Source organism: Talpa occidentalis, unplaced genomic scaffold (genome assembly GCF_014898055.3).
Source record: "Talpa occidentalis isolate TD23 unplaced genomic scaffold, MPIMG_talOcc4v2.1 talOcc4.14, whole genome shotgun sequence".
Lineage (NCBI taxonomy): Eukaryota > Metazoa > Chordata > Mammalia > Eulipotyphla > Talpidae > Talpa > Talpa occidentalis.
In genome coordinates this window covers 60,237,321-60,264,494 of record NW_023601433.1, presented here as the reverse complement: position 1 = coordinate 60,264,494, position 27,174 = coordinate 60,237,321, and the positions used below count along the sequence as shown (strand labels likewise).

The window sequence follows — 27,174 nt, the reverse complement described above, 5'->3', positions numbered from 1 at the left end:
ACAGAGTCCAGCATTTTCAAAGCTTTGGAGTCTATGGATTTTCATCATACTCTAAGTGTTGGTTTTCCACTTCCCAGACATCAACTCTGCCTTTCGATCCAATCTGGGCACATATATGGGATAAAGACCATATATATGGTCCCTGTAATAAAGAGGGGCCACAGGAAGATAGGATTCTCTTCCTATAGATGAGCACACCGAGATGTACCCAACCAGTGGCCATTCCCTGAATCCTACCCATGTGCTCAGCAACTAAAATGCACTGCAATACAAAATGCTGTTCTTGTAATGGAAGAAATCTTTGGAAACTGCTTTTCAAGGAATGCTGAGGGAGCTCAGATAGCAGCTCCCTAAATAAAGCAAAGCTTTTCTCTGGCCATCCAGGGAGTAGAAGGGCCTAGGGCCTTTTTACCATGAGCCATAGTTGGAGCAATTAGATCTGTGAGGTCTGAAAGGGTGTGATTGCCCCAATTTTCCAGGTGGTTTCAGTTCCTATGTTTTTCCCTAAGGGATGTCTGTACTGCTTTCATGTTGTCTGGTGTTGATAGTGTTTGCAGTGGGGTGAGGTTAGCCTCAGATTTGTAATTCACTGGCAATTTGGAGTTATCTTTGATTCCTTTCCCATCCGTCTGGTCCTCTCTTTCTCACAGAGACTTGTACCTTCAGCCGGGTACATCCCAAGCCTGCTCATCTTATTACCCATTAATACTCATTTGTATTGTATTTGGAGTCATTTGGATTATATTTATTTCCTGTTGCTACTGTAACAAATTACTGCAAACTTAGTGGCTTACACAACACAAAGATATTACTCAGTTTGGGAGGTGAAAATTCGTAAATAGGACTCACTGGGCTAAAATCAAGGTATTTACAGGGTTGCAATTCTTTTGTGAAGACTTTAAGGAGGTCTGCTTTCTTGCCTTTTTTTATTTTACAATGCACCTTTAAAATTTTTTTATATGATTAAACATTTTCTCATTTTGTCTTGTTTTGCCATTAAAAACTTTTTCCTTTAAAAAAAAAACTTTTTTCTTTTATATTTAAATAGTAAATAATAAGTACAGTACACCACCATCCCCACACCCACTCTGCGTCCCTTCCCCAGACCCTCCACTCTCTCCTCTATTTCTTCTGATAACCATTTTTTTGTCAAGGTCAAATTTTTATTTCTTCCATTGTTTGCATGTAATTGTTTTCTAGGTATTTATATTTCACAAATGAGTAAATATCTGAAATGTGTATTTTATCTTTTGGCTGATTTCACTCAACATAATTACCTCAATGTCCATCCATATTGTGTTTTCTTGCCTTTTCCAGCTTTCTGGAGGCTGTCTACATTTCTTGCCCACATACCATATGTTGCGTGGTATTTAAAAAATATTTAAACTCTATGTAAATAGTATCATGATGTATTTATCATGCTGCAGCTAGTGTTGATGCTCATGGTGTTTTTTAAATTTGTTTGTGTTGAAGATTTGTTTGTGTCTCCAGTTCATTTATTTTAAACATTAAATGGGAAGAGTATCCCATTTTATGATTCTATATGCATAATTCATCAGTTCTCTTGTGGATGGACATTTAGATTGGTTCTGATTTTTTTTTTTGTATAAGCAATCCTGGAATAAACAGTCTTATTAGACATGTGTCCATGAAGACATGGGAAAAAGCATCTTTAAGTTCCATACTCAAGAAGAGAATGCCTTCTTGAGTCCCAGGTGAGGAGAATAATCAGCTTTACTAGAAGTTGTCAAGTGTCTATCCAAGGAAGTTTCTACCAGTTTATTCTTCCACCTTAAATTTATAAGAGTCCTTTTTTCCCTCCACATAAAAGAATCAGAGCTTTGTTCGGAAAAGATCACTCTGGTTGCAAAGTAAAAAGTGACTTGAGTAGAAGGGAGCAAAGTAAAAAGTGAGTTGGGTAAAAGGGAGCAAAATTCTCATCAGCCAGGTTTCCTCAGCACCAAGCTCGTGCTAAAGAACTTTCCACACATCACCACGCTGTATCCTCAAGCCAGCAACAACAGAATTCGCTGATTCTCAGGTGTTACCAGTCAACCAGCAAATCCTGTGGGCAATTGAACTACTGTCCTTTGTAGAAAATTTATATTTCTCTTTTTAACAAGACTCAAGCCTGGGAGTGTGCTCCATGGTGCTCTTCTGCAGTTTTAGTGTTTTCGCAGCTTTGGCAAAGCCTGGGTTGTTTATTATGCATGTGTTGTATTGCAAATGTGGAACAAATGAAGCCGAGATATCAAATTAATACTGTGATCTGTTTTTCTGTTTTGTTGCCATAACAATCTGTGACTCTTGAAGCAAAGAGAAAATTAGAATTGTATTAAAGGTGTTTACACCATGTAACTCCATCCTGCATTATTATTTATTGCTATAATAAGTGTATTTAACATTTCCTTCAGGAGGGTTAAGTTTGGCTACTTTTTTGCCTTATGGTTTTCCCCCTCCACCTTTCAACCTGACTTTGCTTTTGACCTTTGCTTTGGTCAGATGCCTCAACACTCTCTGATTCCTTCTATTTATCCTTCCTCTTCACTCCCCAACCCTTGGAGCTCTTTAGAATCAAGAGTCTTGGTTAGAAACCCAAACAGGATGGAGTGAGTTTTCTTTTTTCTTGGTCCCATTTCTCCCCTCTAAATCTGAATAGGAAACCAACATCCTTTGGAAGAGCTGAAGAGGTGCTGGGCGGTGGGACAAAAGAGAATTGGAGAAATTGATGCCGCAGAAGAAGTGGTGTGGAAGTCGATATGGAAATAGAGAGACAGGGGGCGGGTACCTTGAGATGGAGATCATGTTATTCTATTTCCGATGTCAAATATTTAACTGCTCAGAGTCTTCTTTGAGTGAGACCCTTAATTCCCCCACCGTCATAGATTATTGTTCTATGTAGGCACCCAGGTGGTTGAAATGTGGGGCTGGTATGGCAGAAATCCTATCACTAGCTAGATATATGTGGATGTCTGTTTCTGATGGTCTATTGTTCTCAGCCTACATTTTCTAGAATTACACTGGGCACACATGAGGAACTCAAGAAGACTTAATTTGCTGATTATTTGAGTCACAGTGATGACAATCTTTGGTGAATTACACACACTTTAGAATATCTGTAGCTCCAGAGATAATAGAATGTGAAGAGGTATTTCTGATCCCTCTTATAAGAGTCATCCCAGTGTCTTCTTTTTATCAGAGAAGAACATGGTTGGGGGGTGGGATTGGGGAATCTGCATATTAATGACTATGCAAAAATATCAGGGTCACAGGGACCTTAAGTAAATAAATTAAAATGATGTCCTGCTATTGTTCTTTATTACCCAAGGGACCATGAGTCAAATTTAAAGCCCAGGGCTGGACTCTTGTGTTGAGTTTCTTTTTGAGCATAACAGACTCAAACCTGGGATGGTCCCTGGTCATGTCAGCAATAGAGATGAAAGAAAACCCATTGGTGCTAAGAAAAATCAACCTTCCTCTCAAGGCCAGACTTAGAGTCTTTCTCAAATTCCTACATGAGTGCACGCGTGCACACACATACACACACACCCCCGCCCCTGCGCTCACAAGTATGTGTGTGAGTGGTCATCGTATTGTCACACAGGAGGAAGATGCTTGTGACTATGGCAACTTCAGTCCCGATGGAGAGGTGTGAATTGGAAGGAATATTAATCAGGTTGTGGAGGGAAATACTGGGAGGCAGGATGAGAGTGGTAGAGGATGTAAGACTGTTGGGTAAGGCTGGCCCTCATTATATCTTTTAGATCTTGCTTACAGCTTCTCTTTTCTGAAGGGATACCCATCCCAAGTCTAAGGGAGAGGCCCCTTTCAAACCAGGGAAGTGGTAGGCAAAAGACAAATGGAGACCCAGTGTGGTCACCCCCAAACTCTGTCTTTTTATTTTTGTGAATAACCTATTTGAAATGTTCCCTCTCGGTGGTCACATTTTTCTCTCACTGAGCCAGTTCTGATCAAACTCCTTTGTCCATTGGATCTAAATTGCATGTAAAGTATCATATCCACTACTTATGTTCAGACACCAATTCCTACTCTAAGGGTTAATGTTATAGTGTGTTTATTGTCATGCCAGATCCTTACTGAGGTTTAGTGACATGAAGTAATTTGTTCAGGTTCACACAAAGCTTAAATACCTGGTTTCTGAGTATCTTGCAATTTTGTTTGCTTTAACAAGCCTCATTGTGTATGTATGTGATGAGAGACCTGGGGACTTTGTGGAATTTCGTTTGGTTCAAGTCCCTTGTGTTTACATGGTCTGAATGTCAGTGACTGACACATAGTTACAAGAGGACATGCTGCAGTACTTGCAGAAATATGTGCTTCTTACTTCACATAATATATGACAGTTTTATTTGTTTGAAATGAATTCCTGACAGTAGCTCCAACTCTGGATTCTGCAGATAAAAGACCCCTAGTAATGCTTCCCTTAAGACATTCATGAAATGTGTGCATTTTCATTTGTGTGGGAAGAAATGTTACATCATCTCCCAACTCACAGGGATACATATACCTTTTAAACCGATACACTATCCTGACTGAGGGTACCAGAAAAGAGGGCTTCATTCTTCCAAAGTAGGTTGCCAGATTTTGCAATTAAACATTCAGGATGCCCACTTAAATCCAAATGAGAAACACAAGAAATTTTTAGTACAGGTATATCCCATACAATATTTGGAATATACTATTAGTGAAAAGTTATTTGCTGCTTATATGAAGTTCAAATGTAACTACCTTCTGGTATTTTCTCTAGCAACCATTCCTAAAGGGAGTGTGAAATTCAAGAATAATAATAAATACTTCGTTTTTAAGTTTAAAAAATGTGGTTTAGTATAAAATAGAAATATAATAACACATTAGAAATGTGTCATTAGGTGTAAGGTGCTAATATCATAGAGTGTCCTTACATGAACTTAGCAGGTGTAGCCTATTGGGACCATTATGATATAGGCTGTTTGCCCTTCACTGAAATGTTCTAACTGAAGCACGCGGGACTGTGGGAAGATACTTGCTTAGTTTTTTTCTGCCTTTGGAGGGTGGGTGGGGAAACCCTCTGGCACCTAGAAGGGGTAGCGGGCTGGAGCCAAGGAAGAAAGAGACAATGATGCTGTAGCTGTCTCCCAAACCTCTCTTTGCTCCCCTGGTAGCGAGAGATTCCTGGGGCACCTCTCAAGACCCAGGAGCCTTCCCTGAGTGGGAACCAGGCTGCAGGTGTGGCCTGCAGCAGCCACCCCTACCCGCAGCCACGCCCACTCTCCTAGCCAGTCGGGTCCTCTGGCAGCCGGATGGCCTTGGGTTCCTGGAGGCCTCGCAGGTCTGCGGCGCTGCCTGGAGGTGCACACTGCCTCCAAGGGTCCCCCAGGTGTGGCGGCACTAGTACCGCTGTGCCCCTGCCTGGAGCCAAGCCAGGACACTGTCTCCACCCAGCGCACCTGAGAGTGGAACGTCCCTTCGGGCTCCCCCCAGGTAAGCCCGCGCGACAGTAGAGCCTGAGGAAAGCCATACAAAACCTAATATCGACCTTTACTCAGAAAACCTTAAATGGACTCGATTAAAGGAGGCTCAAATGAGTGGAAAAATACTGTTTTTGGAAACGTCAGGTCATGCTTAGAGACATCAGTGGCTGCTGCTTGAGACAGCTGTGCCAACCAGGCTGGGGTGAGGCCCCGGCATGTTCATGCAGGTCACCAAGGTTTCCTGTCTCAGGGGTGTTGCTGGCAGTGGTCAAGACTGGGGTCTAGTGACCCGGAGGCCAGGCCTAGCGGACACCTGGCCATGACCGGGGCCCTTGGCTTGCGCCCATGCAGGAGAGCGCGTCCTCTCCGCCCCCAAATGCGTGTGCACTCTCTTCCCATGGCCCTTCTCAGTGGGCTGTGCCCAAGGAGCATACCGGCCTCATCCGTGGGGAGTAGGAATGAACCCCACTTGACCTCCTGACCCAAGTTCTTAGCATCCATGGGCCAAGATGGTTACTAGGGAAACCACTGAACATTAACTGCTGTGCTTTTTATTGGTGGTTTGGCTTTAAATGCTTGACGTCTGAAATAGTTTGCTCACTTATAAAATGTAAAAAAGCGCCTGCATCCGTGCGTCTCTCAGAATTAAATGAGATAGTGTGTATAGAGCCAATATCGAACTATGCCTGGCACGAAGCAGAAGTATGGTTGTTGGGCACTGTTGGGTAGAAGCAGTTTGTTTTTGGGCAGCCTCCTGACCACAGTTCCCCTCCCCCCTGTCTGGCTTGTTGTGCTATCTTGTTTTATTGAAATCACCTTGCAAAGGAGGACCATTCAAGCTCCAGGTGGAACCTTTGTCGTTAAACTTCAGTATTATTGCGCTTTTGATCTCATTGTGAAATGCAAGGCTGTGATTTCTATGTGGCGCTTGTTAGGAAGGAATTATTTGGAGTAGGGAGATTCTGGGAATTATAGCACAGATGGCAGGTGCAGCCTGAGTGGAGTGAGGTGGCACAGCGCTAGGCATTGGTCTGGGCTCTGCCCCTGGCACATGGTAATCTTTGAGTTTCTCCAGTGGTTGGTGCAGGAGATGCCTGGGTGCTAGGAGCTAGTGGGCACAACTCCAAACTGTGACCCTCTGGATTTTGAGGGTAACACTGCAGCAGATGTCTGTTCTTGGATCCGGGAATTAGCCTCAAAGAGGAAAGTCAGCAGAATGAGACTAGGGCCTTCATGCACACAGGGCCATGACTAATGTGCGTTTACTGTAGTTTCCAACTGCAAGAGAGGAAAGGCTGCTAATTAGAGGAACTAATACTACCTGGAGAGTTTGGCTGATCCAGGTGGGGATAGAAAGAGTCTGATGCAGAAAATGTGGTGGCAGCCATTTTGATATGGCCATGACAAAGGAGAAAATAACAGGTGTGCTTTTTTTAACCAAGTAATGTGCACGTTAGATGATGCTGACCCTTAACCTGTTTGGACTTCATACTCACCCTGCTCTTAAGCCAAGGATGGGATAAGGGTGTGTAGGGTGTCTGGGGTAGGGTGAGTTTTTGAGCAATACAGGTAGTAATAAATGGTGAAAGTTTTTATAAGGTTAGCTCTGCCAATGCTTTCTTGTGTCAAGTGGCTATTTCATTCATAGAGTTTCATGGGTGAGCGTGGAGCTTGGCAATCCTCTGATCAGCATGGAAGAAGGAACTAAAACGTGATCTACCCGATAGAAACCCTAGGCTTCTGTTCCCAAGTGGGGGCAGTAGGAGAACCTCTGGGGCAAAGTGAACTCTTTTTTTTTTTTTTAACAATTTTTTTTTTAAGATTTATTTATTTTTATGCAAGAGCTGGGGTACAGGCAGGAGGCATGGGAGGGTGAGAGGCTTCACCAGAGACAGAGCGGGGAGCAGAACAGGCAGGCGGACCGAAAACACTGCTGAGGGGAGCAGTGGGTGAGACAGGAGAGGTCTGCTGTGCCATGTGGGTATCTCCCTGGCAGACCAGGAATCGAACCCGTGCTGCAGAGGCTGCAGACAGTGTCACAGCGCTGCGCTCAACCTGCTGTGCTGCTAGGGAGGCCCGCAACGTGGACTCTTGAATGGAATGTTACACCCCAGTGTCCCACAGTGCCTGTGCTCATGTCCTTTTGGGAAGGGGAGAAATAAAACTGCACCCTGCATCTTATTCAGTAAAGAACCTTTCTGTTGACACATTTGCAAGGTGAGCCCAACCATTCCCAGAACTTTAATGATGGTCCCTAACAGGTTTTCCACATCTCTTCTTGGCCCTGACCTCCTGAGATGGAGACCAGGAAAGAGTTGAACTTGACATGAACTCATGCCATTACCCACAACCCTCCCACTCCTTTGGCATCCATCTCAAGGATATTTACTACCACCTTTGGCTTTATCCACACCACACCTGCAGCTTTCCCCTGCTATCTGAAAGTAGACTGTTTTCTTTTCGGTATGAATTGATAGGTTATTTTAGGGAATCTGGGAATGTTATTAACTTACATGGAAAATATTTTGAGTACGCCCAGACACCCAAAATAACCTACCAGATCATACCAAATAGAAACATTGTACTTTAGGATAGGGGGTGGAGGAGACCTGTAATTCTTTGTACTTTTTTTCCCCCATGTCTGAATTTTCTATAAAATTGCTCTAATGCTTTAGAAGTATTTTGGAAATACCTCTAAACTTGTTTTGCCCTTCTCTGGTCTAATTGCACTTTTCTTCTTTGCTTACCTGAACTATTAAAATATCTTTGGGTCTGGTCTTTTGTTTATAATGTTTGTGCTCCTTAATTCCTGTAGGAAAAAAATCTCAGATCCCTGGTTTGGAATAGGTCTTGTAACAGCCTAATATCAACCTTGGTGTTCCCAGTAGTCACCCCCTCTTCCAACTTGCATTGCCTCCCAACCAAATCAGTTTTGCTGTGAATTCTTTCCTGAAAGCTTCACCTTTTTCTAGGTTCTAAAATCCTCACTCGCTTCGTGTTCAGGATTAACATATTGTGTCATAATTATTTATCCCTCTATCCAAGTAATCTTTTTTTTTTTAAAGTTTATTTATGCATATAAGAGCTGGGGTACAGGCCAGAGATGCAGGGGGTGACAGAATTCACCAGAGACAGAGTGGGGAACAGAACAGGTGGATCTACTGAAATACACTACTGAGGGGAGCAGTAGGGGAGACAGGAGAGGCCTACTGCACCATGTGAGTTGCTCCCTGGCCGGCTGGGGATTGAACTGGTGCTGTAGATGCTGCAGATTGCTTCATAGTGCTGTGCTTAACCCCTTGCGCCACCAGGGAGGCCCTATCCAAGTAATTTTATGCAGATAAAGAATCCCCAGAATTCTAAAGGGCTAGATTTTCCACCAGTATTTTCTAAAGTGTGTCTTAGAACACTGGTTCTGCTGGATGTTTATCCATACTTAATATAGTGCTTAAGGTATTATTACACTTATATGTAGGTATGTGTTGTTATTATTATCATATCCATTTTACAAATGAAGAAACAAATAGCTAATAAGTGGCAGACCAGACAGGATTCAAATGCAGGCAATATTGTTCCCAAGGCCATGCTTTTAACTGTCACACTATATTATCCTTCACTTAATAGCCATTACAGGTTTTCCCCCCAATTTTCAAAGTTCGTGGTTTGGAGAGAATGCAATACAATGCGGGACGGCGGCAGAGGAGCTGGCCCTGAGGTCTTCCCCAGTCCTGTATCTCTACCAAAGGCAGAGCTGAGCAAAGTGGCACTCTGTGTGCTCATGCTTCCCATCTGGGCAGCTATGGCACCCCCTATCAGCTCTACTTTGCTTTCATGAAAGGCCTGCATTAGCACCTGTTTTTGCTAACAGAAGGAAATCCAAAGAGGGTTTTCGCTTTTACAACTAAAGGCTATAAAGCAAAAATAGCATTCAGAGTTGGTTTTGTTGCAACCATTCTAGAGCAGCAAGAGTGGCACCTACGTTTCTTCCCCTGGAACTATTTCCCATATAGGTTCACATACGTTCCCATCTATCATTCCTGCTTTTACAGTATACTAGTGTACTTTAGGTTTTATGTAGTATTTGTGTGCGTATGTATCTCATTCTGTATATGACTTGGTTGTTTTTGGGTCTGGGAAGCTAGCTATTTTTTTCATATAAATTAATGCTAATTGCTTCTTTGCCATATGCCATTCTGGCTTATAGAAAGTCTTTATGGGAATATGCTACTTTTAGATAGCAGATAATGGGGAAAGGTGTATTTGATATAGAGTTTCAAGAACGAATGCCCTATTTAACCAACACTGGGTTCAATGGATCTTATTGACTGGGTGCAGAGACTTTGCAGAACTTTTCATGTTAGTACACGTTGTGAATTTCTAGAAGGATGATATAGCTAACATTTCTCACACTTTCTTGGCTACCAAGGCCTTTTCTCCCCCCATAGATTATCTCTCAGGTTAATTTTCTATGGACTATAATTTGGAAATACTGCTTTATATCAGTGTTTCTGAGTTCATATCAAATTGTAAGTTAATAAATCATCCAAAATTTAAAGTGGACAATAGTCCTTACATAGGTGTGTAATATATATTTATATTTGTCATATTTTTAAATGAGTCCCCAGTATTTCCTTTTTTGTTTATCCTAGCCTATCAGAGGAGGCTGCCTTCCTCATTTTAATCAAAGGAACAGGGACGTTGAATTGGGACTCTCCCCTGTTCTGCAGGGGGTGGGATACAGGTGAAAGCCAATAGGCGTCACCAACATTTTATGCAACTGTGCTGAAGTTGATGTTAGGAATATGGGTATGTCTAGGTCTGTCGGAGAAACTGAACAGGGTGCCTGGATGGTGGAACGTGTACTCACAGTAGGATGGGAACTGGACAGAGTGGGCTGGGTAGAGAGCAAGCTTGTGGGCTCTGGAGCCTGCAGTTGCAGGGGGATTGTGATGGTCCTATCAGCTCTGCTTCTCACGCCGGACCCCCATCTGTCATTCTGCCTCCTTTTACCCTGTTCCTTCCCTCTTGTTGTTCTCAATCAGAAGACTTCACTTTGCTTCAGATCATAGTTTTTTTTTTTAAATATACTATATGTTTTATTTCTTTTTTTTTTTATAGAGGCATGTTATTTATTTATTTATTTGTTTGTTTGTTTTGTTTATACATGCACTGGGTACAGTCAGAAGCGCAGGAGGGTGAGAGAATTCACCAGAGCCAGAGCGGGGAGCAGAGCAGGCAGAAGGACCGAAGTACACTGCTGAGGGGAGCAGCGGGCGGCAGGAGAGGTCTGCGCGCCACGTGGGACCCTCCTCTGGTGGCCGGGGAGCAGCTGGGGATCAAACCAGAGCCGAAGAGGCCGCAGGCAGCTTCGCAACCCAGTGCTCAACCACTGCGCCACCGGGGAGGCCCGCTTCAGATCATAGTTTTTAAAGAGTTGAAGTTGTTGGCTGGAACACATTTTGTAGCCTGGTAAGAATGTGCCATAGCTGCCCAGATGGGAAGCATGAGTACACAGAGTGCCACTTTGCTCAGCTCTGCCTTTGGTAGAGATAACAGGACTGGGGAAGACCTCAGGGCCAGCTCCTCTGCCGCCGTCCCGCATTGTATTGCATTCTCTCCAGCACCAGATCTTTAAGCTCTAGCCAGGGAGATACTGTTTCTGAGTAGCACTGAGCTTTGCCAGAGACTGGAAAGAGCTGCTATCTCTTTGTAACTCTTCAGGCCATAATCCTGTGTGGGCACCATGGTGATACAGTGCTTGTTGTGGGGAGCGTTTTGTCTGGATTCTCCACTCTTACAGGTTTGAGCGGTTTATATTCTAATTATGGCAGCCCCTTCGAGGCAGGGTATGTATTACCTCTCTTTGCACTCCCAGCGCCTACAGAGTGCCTTGCATGGGGAGGCTGCTTAATATATGTGTTTTGGACAAATGAATGGCTAGTGGTTCTTACATCATCCCCATGGTAACTATTGACAAGTTGGGGCACATTACATGCATTCAAGTACTTTTCCTGGAGGCCTGCCGCTAAATGGCATCCCAGCAGCAGCATGGACGTTTTGCCTTTTCAAGGCTGTTATGTTATACTGCTTATGTTCTACGGCTTATATTCTACTGCTTCGTGGCCTGGTTTGGGCCCCATCTTCCTCCAGATGCTAACCCGGCAGGTTGAACAGTAACTGCAACTGGGTGAGAAGGCAAAAGAGCGTTAACCTGATTTTCAGAAATGCCTTAGAAATCTGGAATCTGTTCATAAGTTTATATTGATTTGTGCTTAGGTCTGTGGCTTTTCTGGTCTCTTAGATGTTAAAATTTTATCTAAGGATATCTCTAGATAGAAAATATTCCTGAGAAGTTGCAAAATTTAGCCTGAAAGAGATGACAAATACACTCAAGGTAGCTTGACCCAATTGTAGGAATGTCCTTCATTCAGGACCCAGAAGCTGCTTAACTGTGGCAACAAGGCAGAACCTGAATATTTGGGACTCACCAACAGAGTGTCCGCTCTCAGCCCTATGTCCCAGGCCTCCCACCGTGACTCCGATTTATGCCAAGAGGCTTGTAGTTTTTATCCTCAACCCATATCATAATCAGGCCTCTCTCTACAGACCAGATATTTCCTGAATGATTGCCCATTTAATAAAGAATGCTTTTCTCCAGCCCCAGCAAGGTCATCTGCCACATTCATACATTCATCCATCTGCTCACCCATCCATCCATCCATTTTACTTTCCTGCTTTCCACCCACCCATCTATCCACCTATTTGCCCAGCATTTTTGAACACAGGCACTGTGTGAGATACTGGGGAATCAGTGATGAATGAGCACACAGTCAAGCTTGGGAGACACACATAAGCAACATGTAAACAAAACATGAGAGAGAGTGAATGTTATGATACATTACAGACAAAGAACTACGGGAATACGAAGGGAGAGAGAGAGTAGGAAAGAAGAGGGAAGGGCAGCATGACTCCAAAGACAGTATTTGTCACAGGTTCAGGTAATGGTGAGCTTCTCTGAGTTACTTTCTTCTTAAAGCAGTGGTTTTTAATGTTTGCGCTTCTAGTAGCAAAATGCTGCATAGAGTAGCAATAAATAAAACAAACAAAAGCAGAGTGTCTTTGGTTAAATTGGGGGTGGAGCAAGGTGGGGTGGTCTAGGGACAGCTCTGCTTTCTGAGCCAGTTACCTCTACTCTTCCAACGTGGTCAAAGATGTAGAGCCTCTGCTTGCTGCTGCGAACACAGTTCTGCCTCAGAAGGGCATAGAACCTCCACACTTAATTACAGCAACATTTCAGGTGATTTTGTCATTCCCACTGGGGATCCAAACTGGACAGCTAGGCTCTTCTTTGGGCAAAGAGATACTTAAAATGCTTTGAGGTAGGAAGATGGGAATGGAAGTGGGGTGGGAGGTGGACTAGAGTGAGGAATCAGTTCCCTTTCTGAGAATGGAGTCAGTTGTTGGTCGTCATAGTGTTGGGCAGGACTGGGTGGTCCTGCTCACCTATCGGTGGGGATGCCTTTAGTGGGAAATTTCTCAGGAGGGGAAAAAATCTGTCCAGAAACTTCTTAGTGCATAGATCTCTGCTGGAGGAGTTACAGTTTCTGGTCAGACCTTGTGCAGGGTTGCCTGAGAAACACAGGGAGAGCGGTGGGACTCTCTGGGGGCTGTAGTTTTTCTCCCATCTGGTGGGAAAAAGAGATTGTTTCCACAGACCACCATGGCGGTAGACTCACACTCCTGCTGACTGGGTCACCTTCCTGAGTGCTTATGGGATATCCCTGATCTCAGTGGTTTTGTATGCATTATTTTAGTTAATCCTCCTAACAGTGCCATGCGGCAGGTATTATTTTTATCTCCATTTTGCCAATGAGGTTACACGGGTAATTAGAGGTATAGCTAGTGTTCCCTGACTCCCCAGAGAACATTCTTAAGTGCTTTCTCTTTCATCCGCTTCGTGATAGGATCATTAAGTGTCTTAAAATTGGGAATTCTTATTTGGCGCTGTAACTGTAATTGACCAGCTACGAAACACAGGATATATACTTTATATATTTAATATATATGGTATGTTATGTATATCATTTTATTAATGATATACTAAATACTGTATCATTTTATATGATATACTAAATGTATATCATTTTATATATATATATATATATATATATATATATATATATGGTATGTGTTTTTAAAAACCTTGAATGTAGGCAGGTAGAAGTTGGTGTCAGACTGCTTTGCTGACATAGGAGGAAAGTTATAAGAAATGTATCATCCCGCCTAAAGCAACTCCTGTCTGCCAGGCCCTCAAGCCTTGACTCCTAGCTGGGTCTCCCAGCTAGTCAGTTCATTGAGTAGTGGGGGACTACTGAATTGGGGCTGCAGAGTTTGAGGGGACTATGTTGGTTTTTGTTCTTCCCTGACAGAAGCTCAGGGTTCAACTAACCATTATTGCCTAGATGTGTTCTTTATATAAAAGAGGATGCTTTCTGGCTATGTTTGAGCAAATGACTGTGATGCTCAAGGCAGAACTATAAAAAGCACACTTCCCAAGGCACCTGAATGTGCAACCAACTCTTCAACACTGGAGCCGGGTGCCTACAGGCTGATGCTTTCAAGAAGTTACTTAAAAAAAAAAAAAGACCAGAACATCTTCCCCCAACCCTAAACTACAAGGGTCCAGCAAGTATTGTCAATGTAGACCCTTTAATGTTGCTATCCTTGGCTACTTCTCTGATCTCTCACTTTCGCTGTAAGTTTTTGTTTGGGGTGACAGATTTAAGAGGAGGTGGTTTGGGATGAGAGAGGGCAGTGACTAGAATAAGAATTTTAGAAGGTTTTTGGAGTTTTATTAACTGTGCTCTTTCTGTCTGTCATTATCAGGGATCACTAAGATTTATAGAGGATTAGAATGCCTGTACCATTTTTGCAAATAGAAGTTTAGTTTTCCTTAGAATCAAACATTAAGAAAACCAAATCTAACATAAAACCCCAAAGCAAAAAAAAAAAAAAAAAAATCCAACAGAAAATACCGTTCTGTTCAGACATTATGGCCTGTAGGAAAAATTTCAAAAATATTTCTTCAAAGGGCCAAGCAGGAGGCTTCCCATTTAAGCCTTGTGACTGTTACAGGATGTTGTTGCGCTCACATGTTGCTTTGAAATTTGACCCTTCTCATCCTGAGTGATCAAATGCCTTCTCTTGCTTCCTCTCAGCCCTGAATAGAACCTCCATTGCTCTCCAGCCAGGTACAGCTTTAGGGTCACATCATTTTGGAAAAGCATTGATGCAAGCCAGCATTATTCTTGGATCTGCCCTTTTTTTTTGGTCCCCTTTCTTTGAGCCTAAAGAGATCACATTCAGAATGGCAGTTGGTTTTCTGGGTTAGAACAGAATCTGCACGCTTCCCAGTGGTCTTTTGGTGGTGAAGGGATTGCTTGCTTCTGCTACCCACAGCACCCTGGGGAGAGATTTGCCATAGTCATCATTGAGGGAATGGCTTTCCAGATGTCTCTTGCTAAAATGCACTCGGAAGAACTTCCCCCCACTCCATTTTGTTTCCAAAGTCAATTTATTGAATATTTAGTCATAAAGCCAGTGATATAATTTAATGAAAAATATCCTGTATCACTCAAGACTTAAAACAAAAATACCCCTTAGAAACACTGCTTTGAAAAATAATCACATTAACTTTACACACAACAGTCCTTTCTTAAGCTTTATTTAAGAAATCGAGTACTATATAGTTCAATATATATAAGACACATCCAGTATTGTGTTCCTGATAGCAAGTGCATAGATTTTGTTAAGATACCATTTTCACTCGATATAAACGTTTCATGGTCACATGAAGATAATATTCCCAGTGATTTTGCCCAAGCATGAGAGGAGAAAACAGAACACAGCAAAAATAGTGAACTACAACAGAGATGAAAAACAGAAACAGCGAATTAGCAGAACAGTCGATTCCTGATAAGTGAATAAGCTGATTGTTTGGTCACAATGTTTTATTCACTTATCAGGAACGATTCACATTTATGTTCACTGTGTTTCCTAGTCTGCCAGCTAAGAGTCCTGGCCCATGGATTCACCTGTGGCTTCTGTCAACAAGGTAAATGTTGACGGTTCTGTTATTTCCCAAGGTGGTCCGTGCGTGGCAAACCGAGAGGCCTTACTAACACTGCAACGGTCTATCACAGATCAAAATGATAAGGATGAATTTAAGCAGGGACCAACTTTACTCATAAGTGCTTAAGGGAACTAGCATTTTTGTCCCCTTCTTTGGAGAGTTGTTTTTGTTGTCTTCCCAGAATGAAAACAAAATACTGGCTCTCTTTCCCTTTTATTTAGCATGAGTCTTTTGCATTGTGCCTAATGGAGGATAGATATACTTAATGTTACTTACAGATTTAAAAAATAAACACATGCATCTTGGAAAGAATTGATCACCCTCTTTCCCCGCTTTGCCCCTCCCTCACACCCCCCCACCAAGAAGAAAAAAAAAGGCAAAGAAATCACACCCTTAGTCCTCTATTTCCACTAACATATGCTGTGGGTTTTCAGAGGTAAGCTGATGGCGGCTATGATGTTTTTAAAGCAGGAGTATTAGCAGGAAGTCAGCTCCTGTTTGCAGGGTGGAGCTGGTAGAAGTCACTTCACTGATGTGTATGGCCTGTGAGAGAAAGAACCTCCTTTCCTCCACCTTAGCAGGCCCCTCTGTTGTAGAACAGACTAGAAAATAGTCTAGGGGGTGAGTGAGGCTGCTGAAACCAGAGGGTGAAGGGCGTGAGCACCTGCAGGAAGATCTCATTGGCAGCCAGAGGAAGGTAGCCAGGTGCTGGGGGGGCCTGAGTCAGACAGAGCTTGTGCATCTGCAAAGTTGGAAGGAGAGAGAAGACACAGGGAGCAAACAGTAATGGAATCTTTTAAGAGCACTTGGAGAGCAATCAGATTCCTGAGCGTAAGAGATGGGCAGAAGTTAGGAGGGCCTGTGGCTTCAGTTTTAGAGGGCATATAAGAAATCATTTTTTCTTTATTCTTTTTGGTAAAGGATGTTGGGGACAAGCCTTTTAAAAATTTATTTGTTCATTCAGGAGGGCGCATGGATGCATATGGCACTCTCAGGTTTTTTTTGGAATGAAGATTTGAACATGAGAAACTTTATCTCTTCCCCTCCCAACCCACCCTATTGAGTGGGATTCCATTTGAGCACTTGGAAATTTCTTTTCTCTTCCATTAGTTTTAATAATTAAAGCTGCTCCTGGATTCAATTAGCTCTTAAAAATAAATAATTTAAATTACTTTCCTATACATATCTATTGATCGATGTCAACACATAGACGTCTATTCACCAGTAAGTTTAGTTTTTCTTCCCTCAAGAGCTCACCTCTTTTAAAAATGTGATTAGTTTCTAGGAAGTGTTTGTTATGCTAGGCCTTTGGACTTGTGGGTAGATAGAAGAAACCCTAGCTCTGCTGCTTCTCAAGTTTCCTAAGATTATGTAGCAAGGCAGCAGCAGTTTCTATTGAATGATAACAGGTAGCATACATACAGCATGAAGGGGGTGCCGGAGGAGAAGAGGTCAGAAGAGAAGGTGAAATTTACCATTATGGTCAAAGGATCACAAAATGTCCTGGTAAACCCAGCTCTGTAGGCGGTTATTTTGGTGACCCATCAGAAAAAAAGTGTCAATTTTGGAAGCAGTGGTTAAAATGGGTTGTGTACATAAATCAAAGGTGGCTGGTGTGCAGTTTTCCCTTTCCCCAAATCAGATATTCACTTAGGTGGAATCGACTGTATCTTTTTACACAACATAGAGAAAAAAACAGATACGTGAAACAGTGAGGTGTGTAGATGCATCACCAACATATAATGACTACCAACAATACAACACGCAGAGAGAGAAACAAGTATTAGGAAAATGGTTTAATATTGGAGACAGAAGCAAAAAATCGCATCACACAATAACATACGTTACAAAAATAAGTTTGACTGTTTCAACTACACGGTTATGTTCACAATGAGGACAGAAGAATCAGAAAAAACTTTGATCTAAACAGCAAAAAAGCAAACCTCTAAAGTTTTAACTAATACATTTATCCACTTAAAGTGACTGAGTACTTCTAAATCTAATTACCTTATTGTGTAACTGCACAATACAGAATAAAAAGTGAAACTTACCGCTGTATTTTTAAGACAAAATTCTAATGCTAGATATAAGCAAAGGGAAAAAAGAAATCAAGCCAAAGTTTTTAATTCTCAAAAGAAAAGCAACTTTCTTCCTGTCAACCAGAAATCAAACTTGAAATCAGTCATTGTCAGGGGGCCCACTTAGAGTAAGCCACAAAAATTTCCATTTTTTTTTAATCTCCAGTATAAAAAGTTCCACTGGTACAAAATGCATAAGTACAATCAGTTGTAGAAATAGGAAAGCCTGCGTATTTTTTTTTTTTTGGCTCAAATTCCATCAAACAACAAAATCCAAATGCATCAATAAAACAGAAACAATACTCAAATGGTCTTACAGTTTCCACTAGGTTGCATTAACTTTGGCTTTTCTCAGACAATATTTAAAAACTATTTTGTAATACTCTAAACAAAATGGTATTATTAATCTACAAACAACAATTCTCACAGCACAAAAAAACACAAATACATTTTTTGTATGACATTATTCAAAAAGGTAATGAAACTACAGGTTTTTTTAAAATTTTATTTCTTCTTGTTAATTAGCACTTAAGATAATAAAAACAGAAACAGTAAAATGATTCCAGAGTAGCACAAGCCAAAGAACTATAACCCCTATGGTGAAAGAAAGATGAACTTGTCACACCTTTGAGGACTGCCATTTTATCGCAATTCTCTAATTTAGTTTAAAAATGACTATTTTCTACACTTGATTTTAAAAAAAAAAAGCAGTTTCCCTGTGTGTTTTTCTTCTGGCACACGCCCCTTGCACCCTTGCAGCTTTTTCCTTTTGAGATTAAAGTGAATAAAAGGACAGCTTTCTTATCAATGAAACATGCAAAGAAAAAAAAAAATAAAAGGACTTTCCCCCTAAATGTATGGTCTTGGTTGCCTGTAAAATAAACACTCAGTTCAAAGTACCCACCCTTAGCCTCTGGTCAGCTGCATTCAGGTTCCTGGGGGGAGATATAGGTCGGGGAAAGGAAAAGAGGGGAGGGCAGTTTGCTTCAGTGAAGAAAGAGGAAACATTTTATTTGAGATTTATATGTAATTGGATAAATGAAGAGATTCTGAATGAAACTGAGATTCAAATGGTGCTCTCCTGTGTCTGTATGTATCTACACACCACCATGTAATATATATGAGAGACATGTGCGATAACTTTTGTTGCTAGGCTGATTGCTGCAGGAAGTACAAAATAGCCCTCAAAGGATGAAGGAAGGCCCCAGCAGTAGTAAACACTTGTGAGGATAATACAAATCATTTCATTTTAAGTGCATGTGCTATAAGAAGGAAACTTTTTTTTTTTTTTTTTTGCATCAGAGGCTAGTCCTTTCCATCCCAGGGCTATCACATCTAAATGCACATTAAACCAAACAGGGTGGTATACGGGGGGGAAAAGAGGAAGGAAAGGGAACCAGCAGTTTCTGAACTGCAGTGAAGTCAGGCTTCTGTCCAGGAAAGCAGGCAGGACTTGTGTTGTGGGAATGACATTGGGTTTTGTCAAGACAGCAAGAGATCTGTTTACATAAAGTGAAAGTCAAAGAATATGGCACTTTAAAAAGTGGCAGCAGGAACTGGTGGTAGATATTTGGTCAGTAATTGTGGTTAAGAACTGAATTTTACTTCTGTGGTCCGTTCTGTTTAAATGTGTTCTCAATTAAAACAACAACAACAACAACCAGGAAAGGACTATCAGCAATTAAACCTGGTGTTTGCTGGGATCAGAAAGTCCCCAGCACAGTGGCTGATTAGAAATATGATTTAGGAGTATTTTAAGAAATGAATGCAAAAAATCCTCAAGACTACCCAGTCGCAGTGTTGTTTAACTGGAAGTTATAGGCTGAATCTATCTACCATCCCCTCAGAAGGTTCATCCAGTAAACAGTTTTTCTTTAAAACTGAAGAAGGAATTCCAGCAGCATATTAAGAATTCTTAAAAAAGAATGATCAGAAAGAACCAAAAGTGAAAATAATAGTGTAGGAAAAAAAATGAGAGTTAAAGTATGTTTTTTCCTTCAGGTTTGCCTTGTGGAGATTTTTTGTTTTGGATTTCAGTCAAAGAATAAAAAGTAGTGAAAACAAAACTTATAGAGAAGAAAGATGTGGGGACAAGGAAGGGGGGCTTCCAAATGAGAAACGTCTCAAAACAAACTAAAATGATGACAATATATAAAAAGTTATCAACATTTCAGATAGCTCTGGGTAGAAAGGGTTAAAAGTTCAAAACTTTCTCACCTTAGAGGTTTCCATATATTATGAAGAAAATACATTGTGAGGTTGCTGTCACAGCATTGATGTGCAGAGTGGTTAAAAAAGTGAGACATGGGCACTTATACAATGTCTTACAAAAAACATTATAGAGAAATAACAAACAATAACAATTTCAGGCAACAAGACCACAGGATAGCAAGTTAACAAACTTTTTAACCTCTTTTTTTTTGTTTTTTAAATATTAGGGATTTATACAAAACACATAATAAAATACCCATGTTATCAAATTACTTCTCACAAGAAACACACTGAAGCTCTAGGAAGGAAGTACCTTTGGAATTTGGCACTATATATTTTCACTTTTTTTCTTTAAAAGAAAAAAAATCACATTTTGCTGAACACAAACACATCTAAATAGTCCACAATAATAAAAAAAAATGACATCAATGCTTTACAAGCCAACACAAAACTTATTCTGGAATAGGTTTTTTTTTTCCCTCACATGAAATTTTTTTAAGCAAACAACTTTTTTTTGAAATTCTTTTTTTTTGTTTTAAGTAAACCAATTCTAAACTTGTCTTATCAACAGTGAACATTAAGACCATAGACTCATGATGAAACCACAACTTAATTCACAGAAGCACCAACGTAACAGTTTACAGTAACCTTTCTCCTGTACATTGAAACAGTATAAAATATAGGTAATTTCATGTGCATTAAACCATGGATTGTCTAACTGTGAGTCAGTTCAGCAAAAGGTGACACAAATAGGTAGCATTTGCCCCAAAACAGGGTAAATATTTTTCTTATACTAATCTACAAAAAGTGGTTCTATATATATATCTTAATGAGAAAGTGAGCCACCTAAAATGGCCTTATCAAAAAACTTTACACTGCCTGAAAAATGTAAAAACTATTACAGACCTCTAGAGACTTAAAATCAGACAGTTTTTTTCTCAAACTGTTTTTGGAAGTAGTCTGTTAGAAACCAACATTCTGTGTCCCTGGACACATATTGCTATTGTTACCAGTGACCGGGAAGAATGCCAATCCCTGTATAATACTTTCAAGTCTGTTTTATGAAAAGAAAGAAAAAAAATAAGAAACGAAACATTTTTTTGCCACAGGTTGTTTTTCTATAATTAATTTGTCTAATAATAAATTTCAGTCTTGCATGAATGCAGCAATGTTTTTCACATTGACTTCCCAGAATTCATAGCTAGATGAGGTCACATGCAAATTTCAAAGGTCAAACTAGATCAAAGGTCAGTAGGAGAACCAAATATGATGTGAGGTCAGAAAGACATCAGAAACAATGACGGGACGATGAAACTTTTTTTTTGAGACGCCACAGGGACATGCTAGGCAAACGGTGAACTAACGGGCATGAAGATGTCTAGGGAAGAAAACAAGGGAGAGTAAAAAGTTACACAGAATCTACGCAGCAGCAACAAAATCACTCTTAAGGGTGCAGGAGAAAAAACTAATGCAAATCTTAGGTCATTAGGGAGTCTACGAGCCATCCATGTAATTTGCATTTCTTACAGTCTTTATCCACAGCACAATGGAACCCCAAGAGAATCCATCCAGAGAGGGAGAGGGGATGGATTCTGGGCATTTTGGGGTGAGGAGCTGGCAAGGGACAGGGGGTAGGATCCAGTTTCAACAAATGTAACATAAGGGGAAAGTCAGACGACTGAACTGTATACTAGATAATGGAAGTTACAACAAAATAATCAGACAGATACAAACAACAAGAGGATAAAGCATGAACTTTAGGCCTAGGGTTCAACGGTGGAAAAAAAGCCCATTCCTAGAACTATTCCTCTAGAGACTACTTCAAAAGGATCTAGCTAGCACAGAGAACTGCTCTTTAGGTACCCAATAAGTTAACAGTAGGCAATAAATAACTTCCATTATTTCTGAGGCAGTAAAAATTTTGTACAAAAATAGAAATGCTTTTTTTACAAATAAAATTTACAGGCCTGTGGCTTTCTTTTTTATTTATGTATTATTTATGTATTATTTATTTATTATTAAATTTATCTTTCAAGAAACATCAAGTATTTTCACTCATTTTTATTTTATTTTTAAACCCTGTAGCTTTAAGAAACAGATCTCTAAATCATTTTTACATTAATCCTTTCTAAAAACTAAAATAAAACAATAACAAAATAGACAACCAGTGTAATAATAATCTGACCAATAAATGTATGTTTCTTTGAACCCTTAAATAAAATCCTACTTATTTAAAACAAACCAAATGTAGTGGAAAGACTTTTTTTGTATTGTTTTAAGTGCTTCTCCTGGCTTTTCTCTTGCACTAGGCCCCCGCCTTAACCTCTTAAGGAGCTGGCATCCTCCTAGGGGTAGGTACCAGCAGGAGGGGTGGATTCTCCAGGCAGTGCTCTGGGACACCAAGGGTCTTAGAGTTAGAATTGCACATTAGCCTTTGTTTTCCTTTTATGTTCTCAAGATGTCATTTGTGTTTGCGTGTTTTTCCTTAGGAAAAGCAAAAAACGAAAACAAAACAAAAAGGAGATTCAAATTGCAAAACAAAGGAGATTACAGTGGCACAACTGGAGGAGTTTACTCGATAAAAACAAGGTAGCCCAAGTTTTAATTATGGCGAACTGGGTGTGGGACGGGGAGGGGGGAATGGAGGCCTTATTGTAAAAATAACTGTCTCTCTTGGTAAAAGTTGGCAATGTGGTCCTCCTCTGCCTCTCCTGTTGAGAACAGGCTGGCTCGTGGGACTTACCCTAAGAAAGCTAAAATAAGAGCAGGGAGCCTCTGGGGTTAGGATCAGTAAGGTTTGCTGTCGTTTTTGGAGCGCTTCAGCTGGACCTTCAAGCGTTTCATGCCAATCTGAAAGCCATTCATAGCCTGGATAGCAGCTTGTGCAGATACTGGATTGTCGTAGCTAACAAAACCTGCAAAACACAAGGGGAAGGAAGGCGGGAATCAAGATGGAGAGGCAGCAGAATAGAGAAGAGGACCAAGCCTTCATGGCGTAACTGGAGAGAGTGATTGCGCGGAGCCCATGGTCTCAGTTCGTCTCAATTCATTGTGTGGCTACCACAGACCTCCAGGACATGTTTTAAGAACAACACTGGAAATGTTCACTGAGAAACAGGGAAAAACTACCTGGACTGTAATTTGGCCTGAGAACAAAACCTCTCCCCCAAAAGCCAATATCCCAGACTCAGTTGTTGGTGTGAATTTAGCCTTTTTGTGTTAGTGATTTCCGTCAAATTTACTGGCGTTTAAAGTCCTTTTGAATCCCTCTAAAAGAACCCTAGGTATATAAGTCCTAAGTAAGTGCTACTCATATAAGCAGGGGTATAAATATTCCAGGGCAGGAAGTACCTCCAGAGCTCACTTCCCAACCAGGTGAGCTTTAAAGGCAGGTTAATTACGGGAATAGGTAACAGGTATAATGCTAAAGCCCCATTTATAGTCTCCGTTTATATTCCCAGAGCCTATACCTCCTTGGCTATTGGATGGAGTCAGCTTGAATTATAGTAGATAATTTATACTTGATTTTCAACATTTTGGAGTTATTTCTGAAAGAAAGCTAGGGACCCAGGGGGAAATGCTGGAAGTTTCTCCTTATCTTCCATTTTCAAAGTGCCACTGAATTAAACAGAATAGAAATTGCTACCTTGTATGCCCAGGAGTATTGGGGAATAAACAGTTCAAAACAGCTCAGGGCCTAGCAACTATTTTAACAGTTTCCAGTATTTTTCCTTGGACCAACACTCACCACCACAAAAGCAGAGAGGGCATGTTTTTTGAAAAAGAACTAATGGTAATCTCTTGGGCTGTTGGAAAAGTCATGACTTTTCCGACAACCCAATATAATGGACCCAGAAATAGAATTCTGATCCTCTAGTGTTCTAATACAAGGTGTCCAGGGGTTGGGATGGGGTGGAGGGATGATGGGGGTACACATCATAAACCTTTCTGTAGTTAATCCTGATCCAGAAGTGTTACACTTGTATAGTCCCTACTTTGGTTTTGAAAGGAAGTTATAATAGTGAATGAATTTCACTTCTGAAAATCAGCTATTCAGAAGGTTTTATTCTAAACTATTAATCCACGTTTAAAGCTAAAGAGAAAATTTCTTTACAAACTAGAGAGGCAGAAAAGGACATAAATGTACCTCTAGCAGAGTTCTCACTGCTGAGTTCTCAGCTGATAAAAATGAGCACATGGTAAAAGGCAGAAAAGCATCTCACAGACAGACAGTATTATAGAAATGGTGTCTTACATTTTTATTAAATCTAATTCCCTATATAAATATGATATTAAATTCAAGATTTTTACTATGATTTCTCCTTTCCTTTTAGGTCTTTATCCAGAAATATCAAGATGATTAAAAAATGGGTTAAGGGTGAAATGGATAACGAGACCTGGCCCAGAGGTTAGGATGAAAGAATGATGTACCACCTTCAGGCCAGGAAACCAAGGTAGGAGATGCTATAACTTTTATAAAAGTTAAAGACAATCCATAATGCTAGTACAGTTGTCAGCTGATACAACTAAAGCTTGCATTATTATGAACACACCGGATAAGTAGTTTGTGGGCTGATGCTATTTTTCCCAAGGCAGTAAATATTTTCTCAAAATCAGATCTCCGAGCACAATCCCATTCCAGTCTCCAAATGAGCCCAGGACATTGTTTAGCAATGAAGAATACAGAAGTCTGGCTCAAAACCTTGCCCAGGGATGCTCCCGAAGGTAAGTGTTTGGTGACCCGCACATACACTTTGCATCTTCTCTCTCGAATCATTATGAGGGGTTTTATATACTTGCAGCAATAGCGTTCCGTGTTCAGGGTGACAGTCTTTCCAATTGGGTAAAAACAGTGACTTTAAGTGGCTGACATACTAATTGCCCTAACAACAGATGCTTCAGACCTTCCTGGGTGATGGCACAGAAATTAGAAGGATGTTAGGATAATGGAAGTTTAGGAGCCAAAACATTCTTTGTAGATTGGTTATTTGAGAACCATTTTGATGTTTTTCTTTGCACTAAACAATTCTGTTTATATTCCCACTTAATCTTGTTTTGCACTATTCTTATTACCTAATAACAATATGAATTATTAATTTGGAGGAGTGGTTAAAGCAAGTGTTTATCTCAAAATGGGTCAGAATCTGCCAAGTAAGTAATGGATAGTCTGAACAGTCTTGCCTCTAAACTACTTTGAGACTAAAAGGGCTGAAAACTAAATATGAAATAGATTTAATGAATGCTGTTCCACTGGTGTCCAACATTTGTGCACACAGTGGGCTCGCCTTAGAGAGTGAGGTTCACCCTGGGAGGCAGTGTCAGCAGCTTGAGGAAGGAAGCTGTGAGAACTCCAGCCACTGCAAAGCTGGGTTTGCTGATGTTCTGAGAATACCTGCAAATACCTGTGCTCTCCATCTGCCCTCTACTACAGGGCAGCCCCTGGAGTCCTCTCATCCCAAGATCTGGCTCCTGAGTCCCAGCAGAATGCATTGCTTTATGGAAAATGTGATATATCAAGTAGCTATTCTGTGCTGTGGCACTGCAGGGTGATGGGCAGCCTGACCTCATCCTTACTGTGAAGGTACAGGCATCAAGATGCTGAATAGTAAGCTCCTGATACAGTGTGTTCTGAGTCATACTGAACCTGCAAGGATAAGGAATTAGTGGCACAGGGTTTGCAGTGCCATCCTGTATCAGGACAGCCTAAACTACACCTCAGTCTGTAAACTCTGTAGTCCCATCTGGTAAAGGTTGGGGTACAATCTATGAGACTTAAAGAAGCTGCTATTGCTCTACAATGACAGGTTATAAGATATCTGTAAAAAGATACTTGTAATGATACAGTATTAGGAGTGCAGTATACATTATTGAACATATGGGCATTTCAGTCCTCAGTCTGTCCTTTTGATAGAACCCTCTCCTTTGGTTTTTTTGAATGAAGCGACTCTGCCCAATCTGCTTTATGGATTCAGAGAACCAAAAAACACCACCACACAGGGAGGGTCCTATCCTGACTCCTGAATATCTGTCATTTACACTTTTCTTCCCATGACTCCTCATTGGGAATGCACTGTAAGACTCTAGCTTGGCTTCTTTTGCATACCAAAGCACTTGCTCAGATTGGTCTGTTTGTCAATGAAGACTTTAGCAGAGATAACATTTCCAAAAGGCATGAACATCTGTAGAATGTCCTGGTCTCCAAACTCCTGTGGAAGGTGGTAAATAAAGAGGTTTGCACCCTCTGGACCTAAAGAGGAAAAAAAAATCAGAGTAAGGTATTCTTCGCTTCTTAGTTCCCGAAGTCTCTTCTTAGGAATGCTTAAACAACAGATAGGCTAAGCATTTGGCTTTTTGTCCGACTAAAAGAGAATAAAATAGATGGAAAAATGGCAAGTGCTGGTATGTCTTTTAGGAAAGCAATCATCTTTCAGATTTTCCTGATTTCCAAAGAGACACAGGTTAGAAACAGCTCCCTTTTCACTGGTAACCTTCTGCAGACTGCATTTGCTTATTGCACTTAACATGGTGTCAGTTTCCTGTTCAGGGAGGTTGTGGTCATTTTGGAGCAGGAGAGTCAGGTGTGGATTTTTTCCTGGGCAGCTATGTTTTGTAGTCTTATGTATACGATCTCTTAGAGGAGAGTGGCCTGTGCCTTCTAAGCAAATTACAGCAATTTAGAATGGATACAGCAGTGATACTGCTTGGATTTCTCAATCATTTAGCTAATTATCCATCCAGTTTTGATTTGCCAAATCTCTTAATACACATTCTAACAATCATTTTTATTAGAAATGAGTCAATGCAGGAAAAAATAGGTTGCCAGCATTTCACAGCTATGATAGGAACTATACCACTGGGGTTTTGCTTTGGAAATGAATGGATGAGGTGTAGCTGCTAAACAAAGACTAAGCCAAGTTTTTCAGTCTTACGCATCACTTTCCAGAAAATACAAGGAACAAAGGCACAACAGGGAAGATATGCTCTGCTATATTCGAGAGAAAGCTCTCATGTTCCTGTACTTTTCATTCTCCCGTATCTCTACCCACCTGCAGGTGAAAAGAAGGGAATCCAGTGACTTGACAGAAGGTAATCATCTTCTAATAGTTAACAGGCAAGAATGCATTCCAGGTCAAAGGGTGCTAGGGGTAGGTGCGGATCCTTCCCCCAGATGGTTCCGGGTGGGAAGGGAGGTCATAAAAGTGAAGTAGCCTTTATAGGTGGTTCATGGACCCTTAATTGGCATTTGGGGGGGGGGGTGGGTAATATGTGCTTGGGTCAAAGT

The 27,174-nt window shown here is 41.0% G+C and overlaps 1 protein-coding gene and 1 long non-coding RNA gene across 16 annotated transcripts in view; one reads left to right on the top strand and one right to left on the bottom strand.

The window, feature by feature from the left end:
• The first annotated feature begins 5,355 nt into the window (after positions 1–5,355).
• Positions 5,356–26,978, top strand: LOC119244678 (uncharacterized). Its single transcript, XR_005125105.2, has 5 exons — positions 5,356–5,481; positions 22,382–22,481; positions 24,227–24,346; positions 24,510–24,617; positions 26,945–26,978. It is a non-coding gene; the product is annotated as an uncharacterized LOC119244678 (long non-coding RNA).
• Positions 16,651–27,174, bottom strand: part of CELF2 (CUGBP Elav-like family member 2) — a 591,625-nt gene continuing 581,101 nt past the window's right edge. For all 15 annotated transcript variants that reach the window (XM_054695080.1, XM_054695077.1, XM_054695079.1 and 12 more), the window contains 3 exons: positions 25,996–26,139; positions 22,636–22,807; positions 16,651–21,270 (listed from right to left, as the gene is read on the bottom strand). In XM_054695080.1, the coding sequence (XP_054551055.1) occupies positions 22,680–22,807; positions 25,996–26,139 (272 nt within the window). In that variant the 3' untranslated portion in view covers positions 16,651–21,270; positions 22,636–22,679. The remainder of the gene's footprint in view (positions 21,271–22,635; positions 22,808–25,995; positions 26,140–27,174) is intronic.